Below are 20293 nucleotides of genomic sequence, written 5' to 3'. Positions count from 1 at the left end.
ATGATGATGACCTATTGAAATTACAAAAGTAAAATGATTATTATTATTATTGGACTTGACCTTCTTTCTTTATCTATAAATGCTATGCCTGAAGTTAACTGGACTTGATATTTGATTATATTTAGAGCGACTGTGAAAAGCCTGGAGTTGGTTTCTTATAATTTTAATTTTCTATTGAACTTTATATCAATTTTCTTTCTTTTCTCTTGTTTATATTAGCCTACTCTTCTTCTTGTTTTGTTTCTTATCTTTCTTATGGTTATCATAAATGACTCTGATGAACTGATTTCTCTTGAGACTTATAATACTATTCAAATAGATGATATCTTTCAATGTCATGAAGAGTTGTTTGGCAATAGCGATAGTAAATCCTACCTAAATGTTATTCATATAAATATCAGAAGTCTTAATAAAAATTTTGATGAGTTTTCATAATTATATAATAAGTAATTGTTCTGTAGATTTTCATATTGAGCGAAACTTGGGTGGTTGAGAATGACAACTTTAATTTTAATTTGAATGGATACACAGTAATTAATAAGCCAGGTAAAATAAATAAATGTGATGGAATCTCTGTTTTTCACAAAAGTGATTTGATAGTGGATGAGTTGAATTATGAAATAACAGAATCGAACTCGATTGTTTTGGACGTTCAGGTGCCCACTGTAAAGGAAAAGATAACCCTTATCGCAATCTATAGATCACCTTCAATAAATACAGATATATTTCTCAATGGTCTAAATGATTGCTTGCATTCTATTAGAAACCGACCCAACATAATTTTTGCAGGTGACTTAGATATTCATTTGAATAAAAATAATTTAGTTGCACACGAATATTTCGAAATTTTATCTCTTAATGGTTGGAAATCCTTTATAAATAAACCTACTAGAATTCAAAACGGATCAGAATCATGTATAGATCACATATTTTTCAAAAATTCTAACTTTAATCCCAATAATGTAATGAGTTCAATAATAAAAACAAATATTACCGATCACTTTTGTGTCAGCATCCACATAGATTTAAACACAGACCTTACTAGTACTGTAAAACCTAATCATTCATTTTCAAAGATAGACTATAATAAATTGCTATTATCAATAGAAACTGAAAAGTGGGATGACTTATTAGAAGCTAATTTCCACGTTAACGAACTAATGAACATTTTTACAAATAAAATATCTGATCACATTGAACGTGCTACTGTCAGAGTAAATATCCCTCATAGATTCCAACCTCTTAAACCTTGGATCACACGTGGTCTTATAAACTCAATTATTAGAAATCGTGACAGGATGTTTAAAACACTAACCAAACAACCTTTCAATACAATATTGAAGGAGAAATATATAGCTTATAGAAATTTTCTCAATAAACTACTAAAACAAAGTAAATTTGATTACTATAAAAGCAAAATAAATCAAAATAAAAATAATACAAAAAAGTTGGAAAATTCTGAATGAAATGTTAGGAAAAAAAAGTACTAAATCTCCAAAACTTGATGCCGATGTACTTAATCAACATTTTGCACATGTCGGAAAAATCAATGCTGAAAATTTAAAAAAAAAAATCCCATCTCAACTGCAGGTAACAAATTCAAAGATTCATTTTTGCAGAATTCCCATGAATCGTTTTTCCTAACACCTACAAATGAAGAGGAAGTCTCCACCACTTTGAAATCTTTGAAAACTAACGCAGCTCCAGGTGTGGACAGAATTAATAATAAATGCTTGATAATTATTCGGCCATTTATTGTCAGACCTTTGCCAATAATAATAAATCGTTGTTTTTTGGAGGGTCATTTTCCAGATAGTTTGAAATTAGCAAATATTATACCCTTACATAAATTGGGTGACCCTTCAAATCCATCAAATTACCATCCTATCAGTATGTTGAGCAGTTTTTCTAAAATAGTTGAAAGATTAATTAAAACCTGTCTAGTTACCTATTTACAAAAACATAATATCATTCATAAACATCAATTTGGTTTTCAATCAAATAAAAGTACAATAGATGCAATTTCTCTTCTAACCCAGACGATTTCTAATAATTTTAATAACAATATGAAAACCATAGCCATATTTTTAGACCTTGCCAAAGCTTTTGACACTGTCCCTCATTCTAAACTTCTAACAAAAATAGAAAAGCTAGGCATTCGTGGAGTACCCTTCAAACTTTTCACCAGCTATCTAAACAATAGACATCAATTCCTCAAAATTGACAACAAAACTAGTTGCAAAGAACTCTCTGAATACGGCCTACCGCAGGGTACAGTACTATCACCTATTCTTTTTCTTGTATACATCAACGATCTTATCAAACTAGAAATAGAGAATTGTGTGACAATCTCCTTTGTGGATGATACGTCATTGTTATTCACTGGAACTACATGGGAGGAGGCCAAGGATAAATCAGAGACTGGTCTTAAAATTATAAAATCCTGGCTTGATAATCATATCTTAGACTTGAATATAAATAAAAGTACATTATACAATTAATATTATGTATAATATGCAACTGTAGGCTGTGCCTGTAGAATAAATTAGTCAAACACTTAGAACTATAAATTAGTTATAAAAACTCATATTCATCACCATAAATGAATTCCATATTGAATTGTTTTTGGAAAAATATGATTCAAAATTTCAGGTTCACAATCCTGAAAATCCCGGGATTGACGCAGAAAAATCCCGGGATTGTTAGGTATCAAAAATGGACCGGGATCCCGGGATTCGGGATCCCGGGATCCCGGGATTGACATCCCTACCACCAAAGTAGAATATCTCATATGTTATATGTTTTTATTTTTTTCAGATCACTTTTGATAATCTTTTGACATATTATAACATCATTATACCGTCCAGTGTAACTGCAGATTTTTCTAAATTGCCAAAAATCACACAGCCCCCCTCGAGTACCCCCTGGATGTAATTTTGGGGTTTCTGATACACTATCAGCTGCATAGACGGCAGGTTAAGTGATTTCAACATTGAAAACTGATGTGAAAAATACAGAGACAGTCAATTCTTGGCTGCAAAAATCCTGGAAAATGAGCCAAAATTGACAAAAATCGAAAAATCACCCTCCCATCACTCCTCACTCCTATTGCTTTTTTTTTGGTTAATTTTTCTGGGATTGATGTTTTTTGGCTGCTAAATTCGATTTTGAGCATGAAAAAACCCGGGTTAAATAGTTTAGGAAGGTTAGTTATGGTAGGGTGGCTTAGGTTGGGTAGTATTTTTTGATAAGGTGGGTTAGGTAGGGTAGATTAAGTAGGTTATATTGGGTTGGATAGGTTTGGTTGTCAAGATTAGGTTGAAAAGTTTAGGTAGATTATTTCAGGTGGGGTGGCTTAGGTTGAGTGGGTTGGGTAGGGTGGGTTGGGTAGAGTAGTTCAAGTAGGGTGCAATAGAGTGGGTTGAATAGCATTATTCATGTAGGGTGGCTTAGGTGGGGTAGGTTGAGTAGATTGACTGATAGAGGGTTGAATTGGTAGGTTGGGTAAAGCAGGATAGATAGGGTAGGGCTGGTGGGATTGGTTTGGTAGGCCAGGTAGAGTATAGGCTGGGTTCAATTTTTGAAATGGAAATTTCGAAAAATCTAGAGGCACTGAACAAAAGATTTCTTTTGCACTTTGCTGAGAAATGTGTGGTCGAAAGTTGAAAATATTGGGGGGGTCCAGGAGGACCCCCAAGGTGGGATTGGTTATTTTTGCTATTTTTCATTCACTTTTTAATCACTCTTGGTCATTTTTTGACATATGTCAACATCATTTCACAGTTCAGTGCGACTTCAGATTCTTCGAAATTACCAAAAATCACACTACCCCCCTCGTGTGCCCCCTGGATTTAATTTTTGGCTTGATGATACACCATCAGTTCAATCCATCCAGTTCTTATTCATGATAAATAGCCTTATTCCGATGTGCTGAGTAAGATTGTTCCTCTTGACTTTGCTTTGAAATCAAGCATTGAAAAGTTGAAAAAATTGAGGGGCTCCTTTTCCCTCGCAAGGTAAATTCTGTCATATTTTTTCCTTTTTTCATCACTCGCAATCATTGTCTGACATATTCTAACATCATTATACCATTCAGTGTGACTGCAGATTTTTCTCAAAATTTTCTCAGAAAAATGAGGGGGCCAGGCCCCCTATTGAGAAAATCTATGTTTGTCTGTGCAAGAGGATGTTTAAGGATCTCCAGAGTTGATTGAGTTGGAATTCGTAACTGTAGTGATTTTTTCCTCAATTTTTTCCCTCAATTTTCCAAAAATTGAGGGGGGGTATCATTGACCCTAAAAATGGAAATTTCGTAAAATCAATGATTTTCCCAATGCCTGCTAGTACTCTCACAGACTTTCTGATGAAAGTTAGTATTGTCACATGCCCTAGTTTGGCTGGGAATTTTTCCAAATTTTCATTACAAAAAAACTTATGGTAGTTTCGTTCCCTCCACACCCCCTGGAAAACGGTCGAAATTTTAATGTGAGGATCAAGTAATGTTGAGGCACTGAACAAAAAATTTCCTTTGCACTTTGCTGAGAAATGTGCAGTTCAAAAGTTGAAAATATTGGAGGGGTCTGGGAGGACCCCCAAGGTGAAATCTGTTATTCTAGCTATTTTTATTAACTTTTTATTCACTTTTTTATCACTTTTGATCATTTTTTGACATATGTCAACATCATCTCACAGTTCAGTGTGACTGCAGATTTTTCGAAATTGCCAAAATTCACACAGCCCCCCTCGAGTACCCTCTGGATTTAATTTTCGGTTTGATGATACACTATCAGCAGCAAGGACGGCAGGTTATGTAATTCCAACATTGAAAACTGATGTAAAAAATACATAGACCATCAATTCATGACTGCAAATTCCTTGAATATGAGCCAAAATTGACAAAAATTGAAAAATCACCCTTGCATCCCCCTCTTTATATTAACATGGTTAGTATTCTCAGGACTGATGTTTTTCTTAACTGCTGAATTCGATTTTGAGCATAGAAAACCTGTGAGTGTGATACATAACCAGCACTGTTTATGGGGGCCCCTCCAAGACCCCCTAGAATTTTGAAATTTGTCATTTGAAAGTTTTCCTGTGGGTTATTTTTGGTCCTCTTTCCAATGATATCATTCAAGAAATCATAGGATCCACAGTTTTTGCTGGGAATTTCACACTTTTTTTATGAATATTTTTTTCAAAAAAATGAGGGTGCTGTGCCCCCTATTGAAAAAGTCGATGTTTCATCTGTGCAAGGTGATGTTTTTGTATCTTCTGAGTCGATTGAGCTGGGATTCAAAACTGTAGCAATTCAACCCCTCAATTTTCCAAAAATTGAGGGGGGCATCATCGACCCACAAAATTAAAGTTTTGAAAAATCAATAATTTTCCCAATGAGTGCTAAGACACCTAGAGACATCCTGATGGAAGTTGGTATTGTCAGATGCCCCAGTTTGGCTGGAAATTTTTCAAATTTTCCATCATGCAAAAATCATCGAAAATTAAGCTCCCCCCGCACCCCACCTGACCCGGTCGAACTTTCATTCTAGCAATCTAGTAATGTAGGGTCACTGAACGAAAAAGTTCCACTGAACTTTGCTGAGAAATGTGCCGTTCAAATGTTGAAAATATTGGGGGGGTCCTGGAGCCCCCCAAAATAGAAAATTTCCAGATATCATAATCATTCCTATGGTTTCAACCACTTGTCAATTGAAACCAACAGATCATCAACCACCAAAACAACCACCCTTGTCAGGAGGTTTTCAGACGCTCTGGCTATGGTATATATATAACTCGCGCTTTGCGCTCAGCAGGGGGCTTCGCCCCCTGCACCCCAATGAGTGGTATGACTGTACAGGGGTGAGTAGCAGCCTCTGCGCTTCGCACTCCGGCTGGGAGGTGGTCTTCGTCTGCCCGAGTAGGTAGGGTACAGTAGTTTATGTTGGGTGGGTTAGGTACAGTAGATTAGGTAGGGTGGGATAGGTGATTAGGGAGAGTTGGTTGGGTGGGATGGCTGAGGTTATGTGGATAAGGTAGAGTAGATTGAGTGGGCCAGGGTAGGGTAGGGTACAGTAGTTTATGTTGGGTGGGTTAGGTAGAGTAGGTTAGGTAGGGTGGGATAGGTGATTAGGGAGAGTTGGTTAGGTAGGATGACTAAAGTTATGTGGATTAGGTAGAGTAGATTGAGTAGGTTACCTTGGATGAGTTGGGTTAGGGTGTCAAGATTGGGTTAAATAGTTTAGGAAGGTTAGTTATGGTAGGGTGGCTTAGGTTGGGTAGTATTTTTTGATAAAATGGGGTAGGTAGATAAAGTAGGGTAGATTAATGAGGTTATATTAGGTAAGGTAGGTTTGGTTGTCAAGATTGGGTTGAATAGTTTAGGTAGATTATTTCAGGTAGGGTGGCTTAGGTTGTGTGGGTTGGGTATGGTTGGGTAGGTAAAGTAGTTTAAGTAGGGTGCAATAGTGTGGGTTGAATAGCATAATTTATGTAGGGTGGCTTAGGTGGGGTAGTTTGAGTAGATTGACTGATAGCGGGTTGAATAGGTAGGTTGGGTGAAGTGGGATAGATAGGGTAGGGTTGGTGGGATTGATGTGGTAGGCCAGGTAGAGTATAGGCTGGGTTCAAGTTTTGAAATGGAAATTTCGAAAAATCCATAGTTCTCCTGGATAGGATAGTTGATTGAATAGTTTAGGTAAGTATAGAATAGTTTAGGTGAATAGTTTGGGTTAGGTAGGGTAGATTAATGAGGTTATATTGGGTAAGGTAGGTTTGGTTGTCAAGATTGGGTTGAATAGTTTAGGTAGATTATTTCAGGTAGGGTGGCTTGGGTTGAGTGGGTTGGGTATGGTGGGGTAGGTAGAGTAGTTTAAGTTGGGTGCAATTGAGTGGGTTGAATAGCATAATTTATGTAGGGTGACTCAGGTGGGGTAGGTTAAGTGGATTGACTGATAGAGGGTTGAATAGGTAGGTTGGGTAAAGGAGGATAGATAGGGTAGGGTTGGTGGGTTTGGTTTGGTAGGCCACTTTTTTATCACTCTTGATCATTTTTTGACACATGTCAACATCATCTCACATTCCAGTGTGACTGCAGATTTTTTGAAATTGCCAAAATTTACACAGCCCCCCTCGAGTGCCCCCTGGATTTAATTCTCGGTTTGATGATACACCATCAGCAGCATGGACAGCAAGTTATGTGATTCCAACATTGAAAACTGATGTAAAAAATACATAGACCATAAATTCATGACTGCAAAAATCAGGACTCAGGACTGATGTTTTTTTGACTGCTGAATTCGATTTTGAGCATAAAAAACCTGTTAGTTTGATCCATAATCAGTACTGTATATGGGGGTCCCCCCACGCCCCCCTAGAATTTTGAAATTTGTTATTTGACAGTTTTTCTGTGGGTTATTTTTGGTCCTCTTTCCAATGATATTATTCGAAAGATTATAGGAATCACAGTTGTTGCTGGGATTTTCACACTTTTTTTCTGAATCTTTTTTTCAAAAAAATGAGGGGGCTGGGCCCCTTATTGAAAAAATCTATGTTTCGTCTGTGCGAGGCGATGTTTTGGTATCTTCTGAGTCAACATCATTTCACAGTTGAGTGCAACTTCAGATTTTTCGAAATTCCCAAAAATCACACTACCCCCCTCGAGTGCCCCCTGGATTTAATTTTTTGAAAAAAATTGAGGGGGTCCTTGGTCCCTCCCAAGGTAAATTCTGTTTTTTTTTCCTCCCTTTTTCATCACTTCAGATTATTGTCTGATATATTCTAACATCATTATACTGTTCAGTGTCACTGCAGATTTTTCAAAATTTTCTCAAAAAAATGAGGGGGCCAGGCCCTCTATTGAGAAAATCTATGTTTGTCTGTGCAAGGTGATGTTAAAGGATCACCAGAGTTGATTGAGTTGGAATTCGAAACTGTAGTGATTCCCCCCCTCAATTTTCCAAAAATTGAGGGCGGCATCATTGACCCTAAAGATGGAAATTTCGTAGAATCAATGATTCTCCCAATGCCTGCTAGTACTCTCACAGACTTTCTGATGAAAGTTAGTATTGTCACATGCCCCAGTTTGGCTGGGAATTTTTCAAATATCCATTACAGAAAAACTTATGGTAATTTCGTTCCCCCCCACACCCCCTGGAACACGGTCGAAATTTCATTGTGAGGATCAAGTAATGTTGAGGCACTGAACAAAAAATTTCCTTTGCACTTTGCTGAGAAATGTGCAGTTCAAAAGTTGAAAATATTGAAGGGGTCCAGGAGGATGCCCAAGGTGAAATCTGTTATTCTTGCTATTTTTATTCACTTTTTTATCTCTTTTGATAATTTTTTGGCATATGTCATCATCATCTCACAGTTCATTATGACTGCAGATTTTTCAAAATTGCCAAAAATAACATAGCCCCCCTCGAGTGCCCCCTGGATTTAATTTTCGGTTCAATGATACACTATCAGCAGCATGGACGGCAGGTTACGAGATTCCAACATTGAAAATTGATGTAAAAAATACATAGACCATCAATTCATGACTGCAAAAATCCTTAAATATCAGCAAAAATTGACAAAAATCGAAAAATCGCCCTTGCATCCCCCCTTTTTATTAACATGGTTAGTTTTCTCAGGATTAATGTTTTTTCGACTGCTGAATTCGATTTTGAGCATAAAAACCCTGTAAGTGTGATTCATAACCAGCACTGTATATGGGGGTCCTCCCACGCCCCCCCAGAATTTTGAAATTTGTCATTTGAAAGTTCTCCTGTGGGTTATTTTTGGTCCTCTTTCCAATGAATCATTCAGAAGATTATAGGATTCACAGTTTTTGCTGGGAATTTCACACTTTTTTTCTGAAAATTTTTTTCAAAAAAATTAGGGGGCCGGGCCCCCAATTGGAAAAATCGATGTTTCGTCTGTGCGAGGCGATGTTTTCGTATCTTCTGAGTCTATTGACCTTGGATTCGGATCTGTAGCTATTCCCCCCTCAATTTTCCAAAAATTGAGGGGGGCATTATCGACCCCCAAAATGAAAATTTTGAAAAATCAATAATTTTACCAATGCCTGCTAAGACACCTAGAGACATCCTGATGGAAGTTGGTATTGTCAGATGCCCCAGTTTGGCTGGGAATTTTTCAAAGTTTCCATCATGCAAAAATCGTCAAAAATAAAGCTCCCCCCCGCACAACACCCAACCCGGTCGAAATTTTATCCCAGCAATCTAGTAATGTAGGGGCGCTGAACAAAAAAGTTCCCTTGAACTTTGCTGAGAAATGTGCCGTTCAAAAGTTGAAAATATTGGGGGGTCCTGGAGCCCCCCAAAATAAAAAATTTCCAGATATCATAATTATTCCTATGGTTTCAACCACTTGTCCAATCGAATCCAACTGAGTACAACCACCACATCAACCACCCTTGTCAGGAGGTTTTCAAACGCTCCGGCTATAGTATATATATATAATTATCAATCCAGTTGTCATGAAAACAACAAATAATAGGAGCTGAACAGGGGATAATCAATTCAAACACAAGCTCACCAATATTATGTTAGCTCACCCGTTATGATGTCATAACGGGACACCATAATAATCACTATTATCTTATAAGAGTGTTGAGATGCAGTACTCATTTTCACATTCAATGACAATTTTAAACCATTTTCAGTAATTCGTTCAAAATGAGAGTTTGCAATTTTTATTTGATAATGATCATTGTGTTTATTTTCAATGTTTTCAGACATTGGAGTAACAGTGTATTTGTGGATTGCCATTTCTCAAACATTCTTCTCACTGACGTAACATTTGACAATTGCACATTTGAACGGGTAGCGTTCACAAATATCACCAGCATTGGAGCTTTCTTCATGAAATCATCATTTGTTAATTCCAGGTAAATCTTGGAGGAATCTCATACTCACATGGAATAAAAAACACGATTTATATAATAGCTTCACATGAATTTACATATAGTTTTAGATACAATGTTCAAGTTCGATTTTTCGAAAAGAACTGGTGAAGAGTCTTCATTGTGATCTGAGCTTCTCATCTGTCTTTATGAGCAGTATGGTTGTGACCATTTTATTCACAGCACAAAATGTCATTGCGTGAATGACACTTTTAATTCGTGAATTACTCAGATTCTCGAGTCTGTGTTGTACATACATACTATAGCCTACAAGGAATACCAAGGAATCCTGGTGGAACAATGATTTCTCGCGACTACGACCGTGGTGGACAGGAGGCGCAGCTTTCTATAACTATAGAAACCTATATCTATTATGGGTGAGAAAAATTAATATTTGAAATGTTTGTAGGACCATTGTTCTATTAGTGTATTGTGCTATTAGTCTATTGTTCTATCAGTCATCGTATCCAGTCCGATATTATTAACCAGTACTGATTTCACTAACTTTTATGGTATGGTACTCTTTGTTTCAGATTCTTGGATACAGACATCACAAGAGAAAACTTTCTAGAGTCTTATCTGTTTAACACCTCAATACTGTCGAATAGAAAATTCTGCAAAAATAGTTTCAGCATCAATATAGATTTGAGCATTCTTTTTCAAGAAAATGGAACTAGATTGATTGGAAATTTTGCGATGGTAATAATTACTGGTCTATTTATTGGCCAAATCAGTAGAACACGGATCATAGGTGAGTCATCGTGCCTCTATTTATTGCATTTTTTTGCAATAATTATTCCAAGTCTTCATATTCGAAACGATTCGTATTCAAAACATATGCCAGTTACATGAAAGTAGATTGACTCCAACTCTCTATAGCACAACAATCTATAACAAACTTGTAGGAATTTTTCTCAAGAATAATTATATAACCACCTCTTAATCCCTCGTTTGTATACAGTAACACTGCATTCCTTCATATTCCTTATCTCAATAGGTAAGTTCCTGTGTACCATTTGGGTTAGGTAGAAAGGTGTTCTTAATTCAAGCCCGTGGACCACCTGAGGCGTCGCATAGCCATAGTTCACTCTGTATCTTGTTTGATAAGTATGAATTATTTCTGGTAAAATGTTAAATCTATCGTTTCTGAGATAAATTAATAAAGATTTCATGTAGAGTTGTCTTATATTCAAAACCGGAAATTCAGTGTATAGCTGAATAGTTGGATAGTGGTACTCTTTCTTTAGGATAGTTTCAATTATTTGCCGCTGCAACACTGCAAGTGGTTCCAAAAGGGTAGCAGGCAGTCCCCCCCCCCTCCAAAATAAGAATGCCATATTGAATGATGGACTGAACATAAGCGAAGTAGACTGACTTGCAATGCTTTTTACATGAAACTTGGCTTAGCTGAGAGAAAGCATATAATAGCCTTTTAAGTCGCTGTTTGACAAATTGATCATGGGGACCCATGTTAGCTGAGGGCGAGATCAAATGTTATGTCCAGATATTTGTACTGGTAAACTCGTTCTAGAACTTCACAACTCTAGCCAGTGGAAGTTTCAATACTCTAGGCCCTGGATCTTACTGGTTTTGGGTGACAATGGGCATGTATTTGATATTTCTTGTATTCACTGTTAAGCAGTTGTGATCAAACCATTTTTTAATTTTAGCTACGTCAGTCGTTGCATTATTATACGCCTCATCCCATTTTTTCCCAGTAGAAGCCACTGCTGTGTCATCCGCAAATAAGAAAAGTTTAATATTAATGTTCAACTAAAGAAGATTGTTAATATAGATATGAGGGAAAGAATTGGTCCAAGAATACTCCTCTGCACAACTCCATAATTAACTTTCTTCAACTAACTCCTGACATTGTTGATTTGAACATATTGTTCTCTGTTGTGCAGATAGCTCTTGAACCACTTCAAAGCAGTTTGTTCAATACCAAAGATGTCTAGTTTTAGGACTAATTTTTCCCTGTCAACTGAATCAGAAGGCTTTTGCTAAGTCTAGATAACTTATGATTAATTCATTTCCGTTCTCTCCTTTGTGTTATCTGCAATGTTATGATAAATCGAAGAACACATAAGATGAATTCTTTTATTTTTGGAAATCATATTGGGAGGTAGTTAGATTATTGTATTGACTCAAATACTGCATTAACTGTATCTTATCAGATGAATTTTTACTCTCCTTGCCCTATTACCATAGGTAAGGAAAGTATTGCTTTCCGAAAAAAATTAAGGTACTTCAATTTCTACATTTCTATAAGTTTCAAGGTCCCCTGAGTTGCTGTTAGCAACAGTTGATTCAATCGAATCACTATGAATTCACTATGAAGAGATAGCAGACTTCGTGTCTCCAGCGTTATTGTCCTGTCACCAGCTCAGATCTTTGAATAGTAGACTTCAGATGTGCGCGTGAACACTAGCGTCAGATGATCAATTTTCATAACGGCAAGGAAAGTTGTGTGAGTGCGCCACACCAGATTTTTTAATTTTTAGAAACCATATTGAGAAGAAGTTAGAATATTGTATTGACTCAAATAATGCATTAGCTGTATCCTGACACATTTTTCCGGATTTTTTAAGTTATGGGGAGTAGAGGAATAGGACGGTAATTTTATTAGAATAGTCATTTTTTTGCATCGGATTTATAAATTGGGATCACCTTGAATATTTTGAGAGTGTCTGGGAATTCACCTGTTAGTAAACTTGAATTTAATGAATTTTTAAAAAATCTCAAAATCAAATAATTTCCTACATGAATGAGAAGGATATTGTGTGACGCTGCTACTATAACACAGAGAATAATGCTATTATATTATATTAGTTGTTTTCAGTATCTTCGAACTTGAATCATGTTATTGAATGGGTATTTTGAACTGTATTCTACATTGGAGAGAAGGACACAAATTCCCAATAATTAGTCAATAATATTTCATTAGAGTTCATTAGGTAGTAATTTCTATTCAAGTATCATCTTTTTCTATTCGTTTCTTTTCTGAGTACTGTAACTGAAAATTTCGTTTGGCAAGACAAATCTTAAGTATGCAATAAATATCCTGATTGTAAAACTCGATTAAAATAGAAAATATGTACGGTATTTTTATAATTTTTACTGAAGCAGCTAATTCGGAATGCAATTTTCAGATATTCTGATGTTCCGTAATATTCTATTCATTGTTTTGAGTCATTTCCGAGTTGAATGATTCTGATATTATAATAAACTCAAATTTTAATAATACAAGCATGACTTTTGATGGACCAAATTTTTTTCTTATTGCCGCTTCAAGAGCAATTTACTATCTGAGTAGCTTGTTTATTATAGAAATATAGTCTACATGCATTTCCAGCGTAGACTGTACAAGTATGTCTATCAAGAGGAAATTGGTGATAGATTCAAATTCAGAAATGTCTATATTCCATAGGTAAGCTATAGGATCAAGTAGGTAAGCTATATTGAATTGTAGAATGATAATTTTCCTTCTTCAAGTCCGATCTACATTGTGCGGGTTGACTAGCATCATAATATAATGGATTTTCTTATTCCATTGACATTTTGATCTGAAAAGATCATGTTTTATGCAATTAGAAGCTCCTCTCAGTTCTCTCCAAGAAGACATTCTCCTGCTCATGAAATAAATCGATCACAATCGAATAAATTTCTATTTCAAAATTAATATGTAGGTTTTCGTCTATGTTAATAGGGATTGCAATGCTATTGAGTAGTGTTGGGTGTTTGGCTATGTGGATTCTCCAAACTCAAATTCCCGTTTTGATGTACAATCCAGTAATAATGTGTGGACTAATCGTGGCATGGAGTTGCGCCAATATAGCTGTAATAGAGTCCTATCCAACCAATTTGAGGTGAGCAAAAAATTAAGCTAGCATTCCAGTGAATTCAATCACAAATATTATAATTCTTTTGCGTAAAAATACTTCATGGTTGCAACCATCGTTGCAACATGGTTGTAACAATCTGAGTAGAGTGGAAATTATATCAAGTAATTGCAAAAACATAACATATAACCTACAAGATTGAATTGAGGAATGGAATGCACGTCCCTAATAAGCCTTAGTTTGAAAGAGGTGTAGTATGCTACTACCCAAGTAACATATTATGTTTCGGATGAAATGCTAAAATTAGCGTCGGACACCACGCCAAAAATAACATGTTAATTTTGGTAAAAAGTATCAACCAAAGAAGTCAAAATTATTTGTACAAGAAGTCAAAATTCATTGTACAAATACAAAAAAATGACTATTTTATTTTGTCTTAACTAGCTAAAAAAGAAATCTGTTGTTGAAAAAGTTCCAGACTTTTGGTCCTAGAAAATTAAGAAATTCGCAAAGGCTTGTCAAAACATAAATACTACATGTTGAATAGAGCATAGTATAGGAGCACTGCTTTCTAAATAAATGGGTAACAACATTTTCCATGTTCTATATGAAGTATTTCCACATAGTACTGTTGTAGGCCTACTAAAGAAGCCGGTTCACGGTTTATAGAAGAAGAATATCTTCACTTAGAAGAATATCTTCTTCTATATACCGTGCTCTTAGCTTATTTCATGTGTGTGGTAATTTACTTCTTATCGAGGAGAATTATTTGCCGCGTGAAGCTGGTAGCCCTACGAAATCGGTATGCACACGGCAGTGCAAGTTGTTTAACCTTGAGTTGTGTAGCATTCTGTGTGGATTCCAGTCGCCTTATGAACAGAATGCACGTTACATGAATATTATGGCACGTTACAAGAATGGTAAAAAGAGTCTGATTGGTAAATGATTAGATTCAATGGGTAGGCATTTTGGGCATATTCTTCAATAATCTTTAGTAACTAAGAAATGAGTTATAAAATAATTTATTTCTCTTGTAATATAAAACAACTAAATTGACAACTGATTTTGCATTTATAAAATAACTTTGTATAATATCTTATTCATTCGTTCTATACTCCTACAGTCTGTTCATATAGTATAACTGTAACTATACAGGGTGATTCACGAGGATATGCGGTAACTTTGAGAGCTCATTCTATATGTAAAAATAATGAAAAAAACTTATATAAACATAGGTCCGGAAATGTTTCGTTAGCGAGTTATACAGGGTTAAAGATTTCGCCTGGATTTCAGTTCCGCTGAGTAAATGAAGACTCTCTGAAATTCTGGGAAGTTAAATTTAGGGGCAAATGCCATTGTTTCTTATGGTTTTTTACCTGAAAAATTGATTAGAACAGGTCCCAGAACTGGAAGATGAGTAGTTTTTGAGTAATCCAGTGTAAAATGCAAAAACATTGAGTAAAAAAACACAATTTTTACATTTGACCAGCAATCGCTTTGTTATTTTACCAATAAACTGATCAAATTTCAGAACAAAACTTGTAGAAAATTTAATTCTAAACAAAACGGTATGATTAAAGTATACAGAAAGTGAACAGATAATCGATTAAAGGAAGTTTTATTGAAAACAGAACAACACACGTTTTTCATTTGGCCGACAATAACTCTGTTGATTTCTTATTAAAGATCTGTAAAAAGTTAATGATTTTTACTTAAATTTAACACCTTGATTTTTTTACTAAAATTTCAAAATAAAATAATATTAAAACACAGTTTTAAAATAAAGAAATAAACATAAACAACAAACATAAATAATAAAAAAAATACACATGTTGAGCGGATAATTTGTTTTTCATAAGTTGGCACTACAATAACAGCTGATCAACAATGATGTGATTTGAAATGTAGAATTTTAATTCCTTGAGAGGTAACAACTGAGTTTTAGTCCACGTGTGTATTGTTCTGTTCGTCGTATTGAATTGTAGTCCGTGTTAGCATTGTTTTGTCCATAGTAATTATTAAATTGTTGGAGTAGTAATGCCATACTTATTTTCAACTGAAGAATACGCCGAAATGGTGTTTATTTACGGTGTATGTGAAGGCAATGCTACAATCGCTGTGGAAGAATACAGACAACGTTACCCTTATCGTAGAATTCCAAATGCTAGAACCATTATTTCTACATTTCGTACGTTACGGGAAACAGGATCACTTCCAAGCGTAAAGATCCAGTCTGACCGCCCTCGCCAACATGATGTTAATGTAGAAGAAAACATTATTGCTGCTGTTGAACGTAGTCCAGGTATTAGTACAAGATGTATTTCAAAGCGGTTTAGGGTTTCACAAAGTAAAGTTTGGAGAACACTTAATAAGAACAACCTTTATCCCTACCATAAACAAAAAGTACAGCATTTACAACCAGGAGACAATGAACATCGCTTGGAGTACTGCAATTGGTTAGTCAATCATCGTCAACTCTTCAAGTACATTTTATTTACCGATGAGTCACAGTTCACTCGTGATGGTATCAACAATTTACGAAACCAACATTCATGGGCAGAAGGGAACCCTCATGCAACAATTGAACGTAACTTTCAATACCGTTTTAACATTAATGTATGGTGTGGTGTTATTGATGATAAGCTAATTGGACCGTTTATTTTTCTAGAGCGCTTAACAGGTCAGGCGTACTTATAGTTTCTTCAAGAAGAATTACCGACATTGCTGGAAGATGTTCCTCTTGCAACGCGACGCAAGATGTACTTCCAGCATGATGGCGCACCGCCACATTTTTCAAATGATGTTTCCACCTATCTAAATCATCAGTTCCAAATAAATGGATCGGTCGTGGTGGTCCTATACACTGGCCACCAAGGTCACCAGATCATACGCCATTGGACTTCTGCATATGGGGATGGATGAAAGATCATGTTTACGAGGTCAAAGTAAATTCCCGTGAGGCGTTACTTGATCGAATTAATGAAGCCTTTGTGCAGTTAAAGGAGAGCCCCGTAGAACTACGAAAAGCAACAAGAGCAATTCTTAAACGAGCAGAAAGATGCATTGAAGTTAATGGCAACATTTTTGAGCATTTACTGTAATTTTATTGCATAACTTTACATTACAGTTTTCAATAAAACTTCCTTTAATCGATTATCTGTTCACTTTCTGTATACTTTAATCATACCGTTTTGTTTAGAATTAAATTTTCTACAAGTTTTGTTCTGAAATTTGATCAGTTTATTGGTAAAATAACAAAGCGATTGCTGGCCAAATGTAAAAATTGTGTTTTTTTACTCAATGTTTTTGCATTTTACACTGGATTACTCAAAAACTACTCATCTTACAGTTCTGGGACCTGTTCTAATCAATTTTTCAGGTAAAAAACCATAAGAAACAATGGCATTCGCCCCTGAATTTAACTTCCCAGAATTTCAGAGAGTCTTCATTTACTCAGCGGAACTGAAATCCAGGCGAAATCTTTAACCCTGTATAACTCGCTAACGAAACATTTCCGGACCTATGTTTATATAAGTTTTTTTCATTATTTTTACATATTGAATGAGCTCTCAAAGTTACCGCATATCCTCGTGAATCACCCTGTATATTTTGTATACTCATATATTTTATATAACGTGCCTACAATAAGGTTGTACTTGGGATGTAAGATAAGTTTCAATGCTGTATTTGAAAACTGTATCCATTCATTCCTTCCATGTATTTGATAGAAGATAACATTTATATAGTGGACTTGAGAAGTTTATTTTTCTTTCTTGTTTGTTCTGTATCCTATATTCTCCTAGACTCTCCTGAAACCTAAAAATACTATACATTACAGTTTGACATTAGAAAAAGTAGAAGCTTGGTTGTATTGTATTGGAAAAAATGTTCACAATAATGATTCACTTCTATTCTTATAACATATTTACAACTTTACAAAGACATAAAACATTATCAAATATACATATTTTGTCGCGGAAATCATACATTTTCATAGATACCACCAAATATCCATTTTTAAAAATAATCTAGTTTATATATTGTTTCAAGAGCTTTTATGATTGGAGTTAATGAGAATAAGAACAATAAATATCATTCAGATCATAAAAATAGACCACACATTACTTTTAAATCAAAATTACTCGTGTTCTGTGAATTTGAAAATAAACTGTTTCTAAATAAGACTGCCTGTAAAGTAGTGTTGCACTGTTTGTATAGGTACATTTCTGATAAGCTACCATTTTGTGATTCAATTCAAGCTGAATTAATATTTTTTCAGGTCTTCCGGGTTTTGTTTGATGATGTTCGTTTGCCGGTCAGCTGGATTATTGGGCGTGTCTGTGTATCACCACTTTCTCTCTCTCACAAATTCGATTATGATATTTTCAACAATAGCAGTTTTGATGACGGCGGCAGTATCAGCTCTCAAACTCCCCAACACTCAGACCACTCTTCTCTAAGAAGTATCAATTCCAGCAGAACGCACTATCTTTGGCATTCACACTCTTGTACAGTACAAAAATAAAATTCATGCGATCAGCATTATCAGAATAATTTATCTTCTATATACTACCTGTGTTTTCCCGAAAGCTGTTTCAAGTACTGTAGTTACAATTCTTTTACAGGGGGCAAAGTCCAAGGCAAGAGCTCACAATTGGAGGCTAATCACCCCAAAAATACAGTAGGCCTATTGGTAAAAAAACGCCAATTTCAAGATCAAATATTGATTTTCAAGGTTTTATTGGTTTTCTAGGGACTATTTCAAAATGTGCGTGGGAGCTTAATGGCATCTCAAGAAAATATCATTAATATTATTTGTTGGAAATAAATTATATTAATTATAGGAATGGTGTCTTCTAAGAAGATTCATTGAGCCCTCTCCTATTCCGCATTTCACTGCTGCCATTATCCACTGCCATGAAGAAAAAAAGGTTACATTTCTGTGGCACGACAGGAAACAAGATCCATACAGTGAACCACCTTCTCTATATGGATGACTTGAAGATCTATGCAGCCAGCAAATCTGACCTCAAGTTGGCTGTAGGTGTGGTGCGGCGATAAGAGCTTTAGTGCTGGAGAGTCATAAAAGTATCTGGGTATAAAGTAGACCGGAATGAAGCCCAGGATTCTGCAAAAATGAAGATGACTCTCTGCAGTGAGTATGAGAGGAAAGTCAGAAGAATCTGTTCATCTGAGTTATCTGGCAAGAGCAAAGTCAAAACCACCAACATGCTCGCTGTGCCAGCTCTCACCTACTCATGTGGAGTGGTTAAATCTGGAATCGAGATGAGCTCCAGGTCTTGGACAGACAAAACCCAAAAAAGGATGCACATGGAGAGGAGTTTACATCCAGGCACTTCTGTTGCCCAAATATACCTGCCAAGATATGAAGGGGGCACAGGTCTATTTGGCTTGCAGAATCTTCACAGCAGATTGACCTTACAGATTGCCTGCAGCATAAGTAGATAAACTGGGAAGTCTGGCGCAGCCTGCACAAGACCTCCCGATTGAATGACCCTGACCTTGACCCCAAGGTCACTTCAAGTCAAAAAAAGAACAGAAATATGTCCAAAAAACAAAAATATTCTGGAGTAAATCTCTAAGGTAATTGGGATGTAGTGGAGGTGATCTTGAGTATATGGAGATAACTAAAGTTATGGTCAATGCGCACACCGATGCGTACAAATTCATTGCAGACTGAGGTTTTTAAATGAAGTTTTCGTTGTGTAATATTCGCAATGCTGGGGCACACACACAGAAGCGGAATAATCACACACAGAGTGCGGGAATATATGAGTACATTCAAGTTGTCCTAACCAAACAGTTTAGCACTTTTATCATCTCAAATTCACGGTACTACTGTACTATCTACAGTGGTATACAATACTCTACTTCATATATAATCCGATTCTATTATTTCAACTCTATTAATATGAAGCCCGATTCACACCAAGCTATCCTATTAGCTGCTGCCAAAATAGATGTTTACTTACTTGAACTGTTTTTGTAGCAGGGTAGCAACTAACATTAATTATTTAGTACGTTGATGTGACTAAGGCACTACAAGAAACTGTTTCTCTTGTCTAGAAAAGATGATTATTTTTCTAATAATTAAGTATTATTCTCCTACATTGCTGTAGCACGCAATGATAATTCTCTGGTGACATGAAATCACAATCATACCTCAAAAGTAAGATATGATGTACAATATGACTGTATCGGTCTTGCAATGTTTGTTTACAATCTAGACGAACCTAGTGTAGTTCTAGTACTCGCTACGAAATTCGCAACGTGAAAAAGCGCTGCAAATGCTGCATGTAGCAAAAGCTGCGAATTATTGGCATGCGAATATTCTGCAACGCATTGGTTTGCGCCAGCTCATACACCGCAATGGTATAAAATTCCCACATGGTAAGTTCTCAGAATTGAATTCGCGCCGCATCAAAACTTCGCGTCAGTGTGCGCCTACTATTACAAGATTAATAGTGAGACATAGTGCATCATTGAGATTAGCATAGTTAGTATGCGAATGCTACAAGTGTTTTTC

The 20293-nt window shown here is 35.8% G+C and overlaps 1 protein-coding gene across 4 annotated transcripts in view; it reads left to right on the top strand.

Annotated features, from left to right (window-relative positions):
* Nucleotides 1–18300, top strand: part of LOC111047282 (synaptic vesicle glycoprotein 2C-like) — a 315600-nt gene extending 297300 nt beyond the window's left edge. Inside the window, exons 10-13 of one of the 4 annotated variants that reach the window (XM_039441511.1) lie at nt 9737–9889; nt 10438–10655; nt 13614–13773; nt 18026–18300. In XM_039441511.1, coding sequence (XP_039297445.1) covers nt 9737–9889; nt 10438–10655; nt 13614–13773; nt 18026–18206 — 712 coding nt within the window. In that variant the 3' untranslated portion in view covers nt 18207–18300. The remainder of the gene's footprint in view (nt 1–9736; nt 9890–10437; nt 10656–13613; nt 13774–18025) is intronic. The other 3 variants (XM_039441512.1, XM_039441513.1, XM_039441516.1) reach the window with 3 other exon arrangements.
* Nucleotides 18301–20293: the final 1993 nt, after the last annotated feature.

Source organism: Nilaparvata lugens, chromosome X, assembly GCF_014356525.2.
Source record: "Nilaparvata lugens isolate BPH chromosome X, ASM1435652v1, whole genome shotgun sequence".
In the NCBI taxonomy this organism is placed as follows: Eukaryota; Metazoa; Arthropoda; class Insecta; order Hemiptera; family Delphacidae; genus Nilaparvata; species Nilaparvata lugens.
The sequence above is the reverse complement of the archived record's forward strand: the minus strand, read 5'-3'. Positions and strand labels throughout refer to the sequence as shown.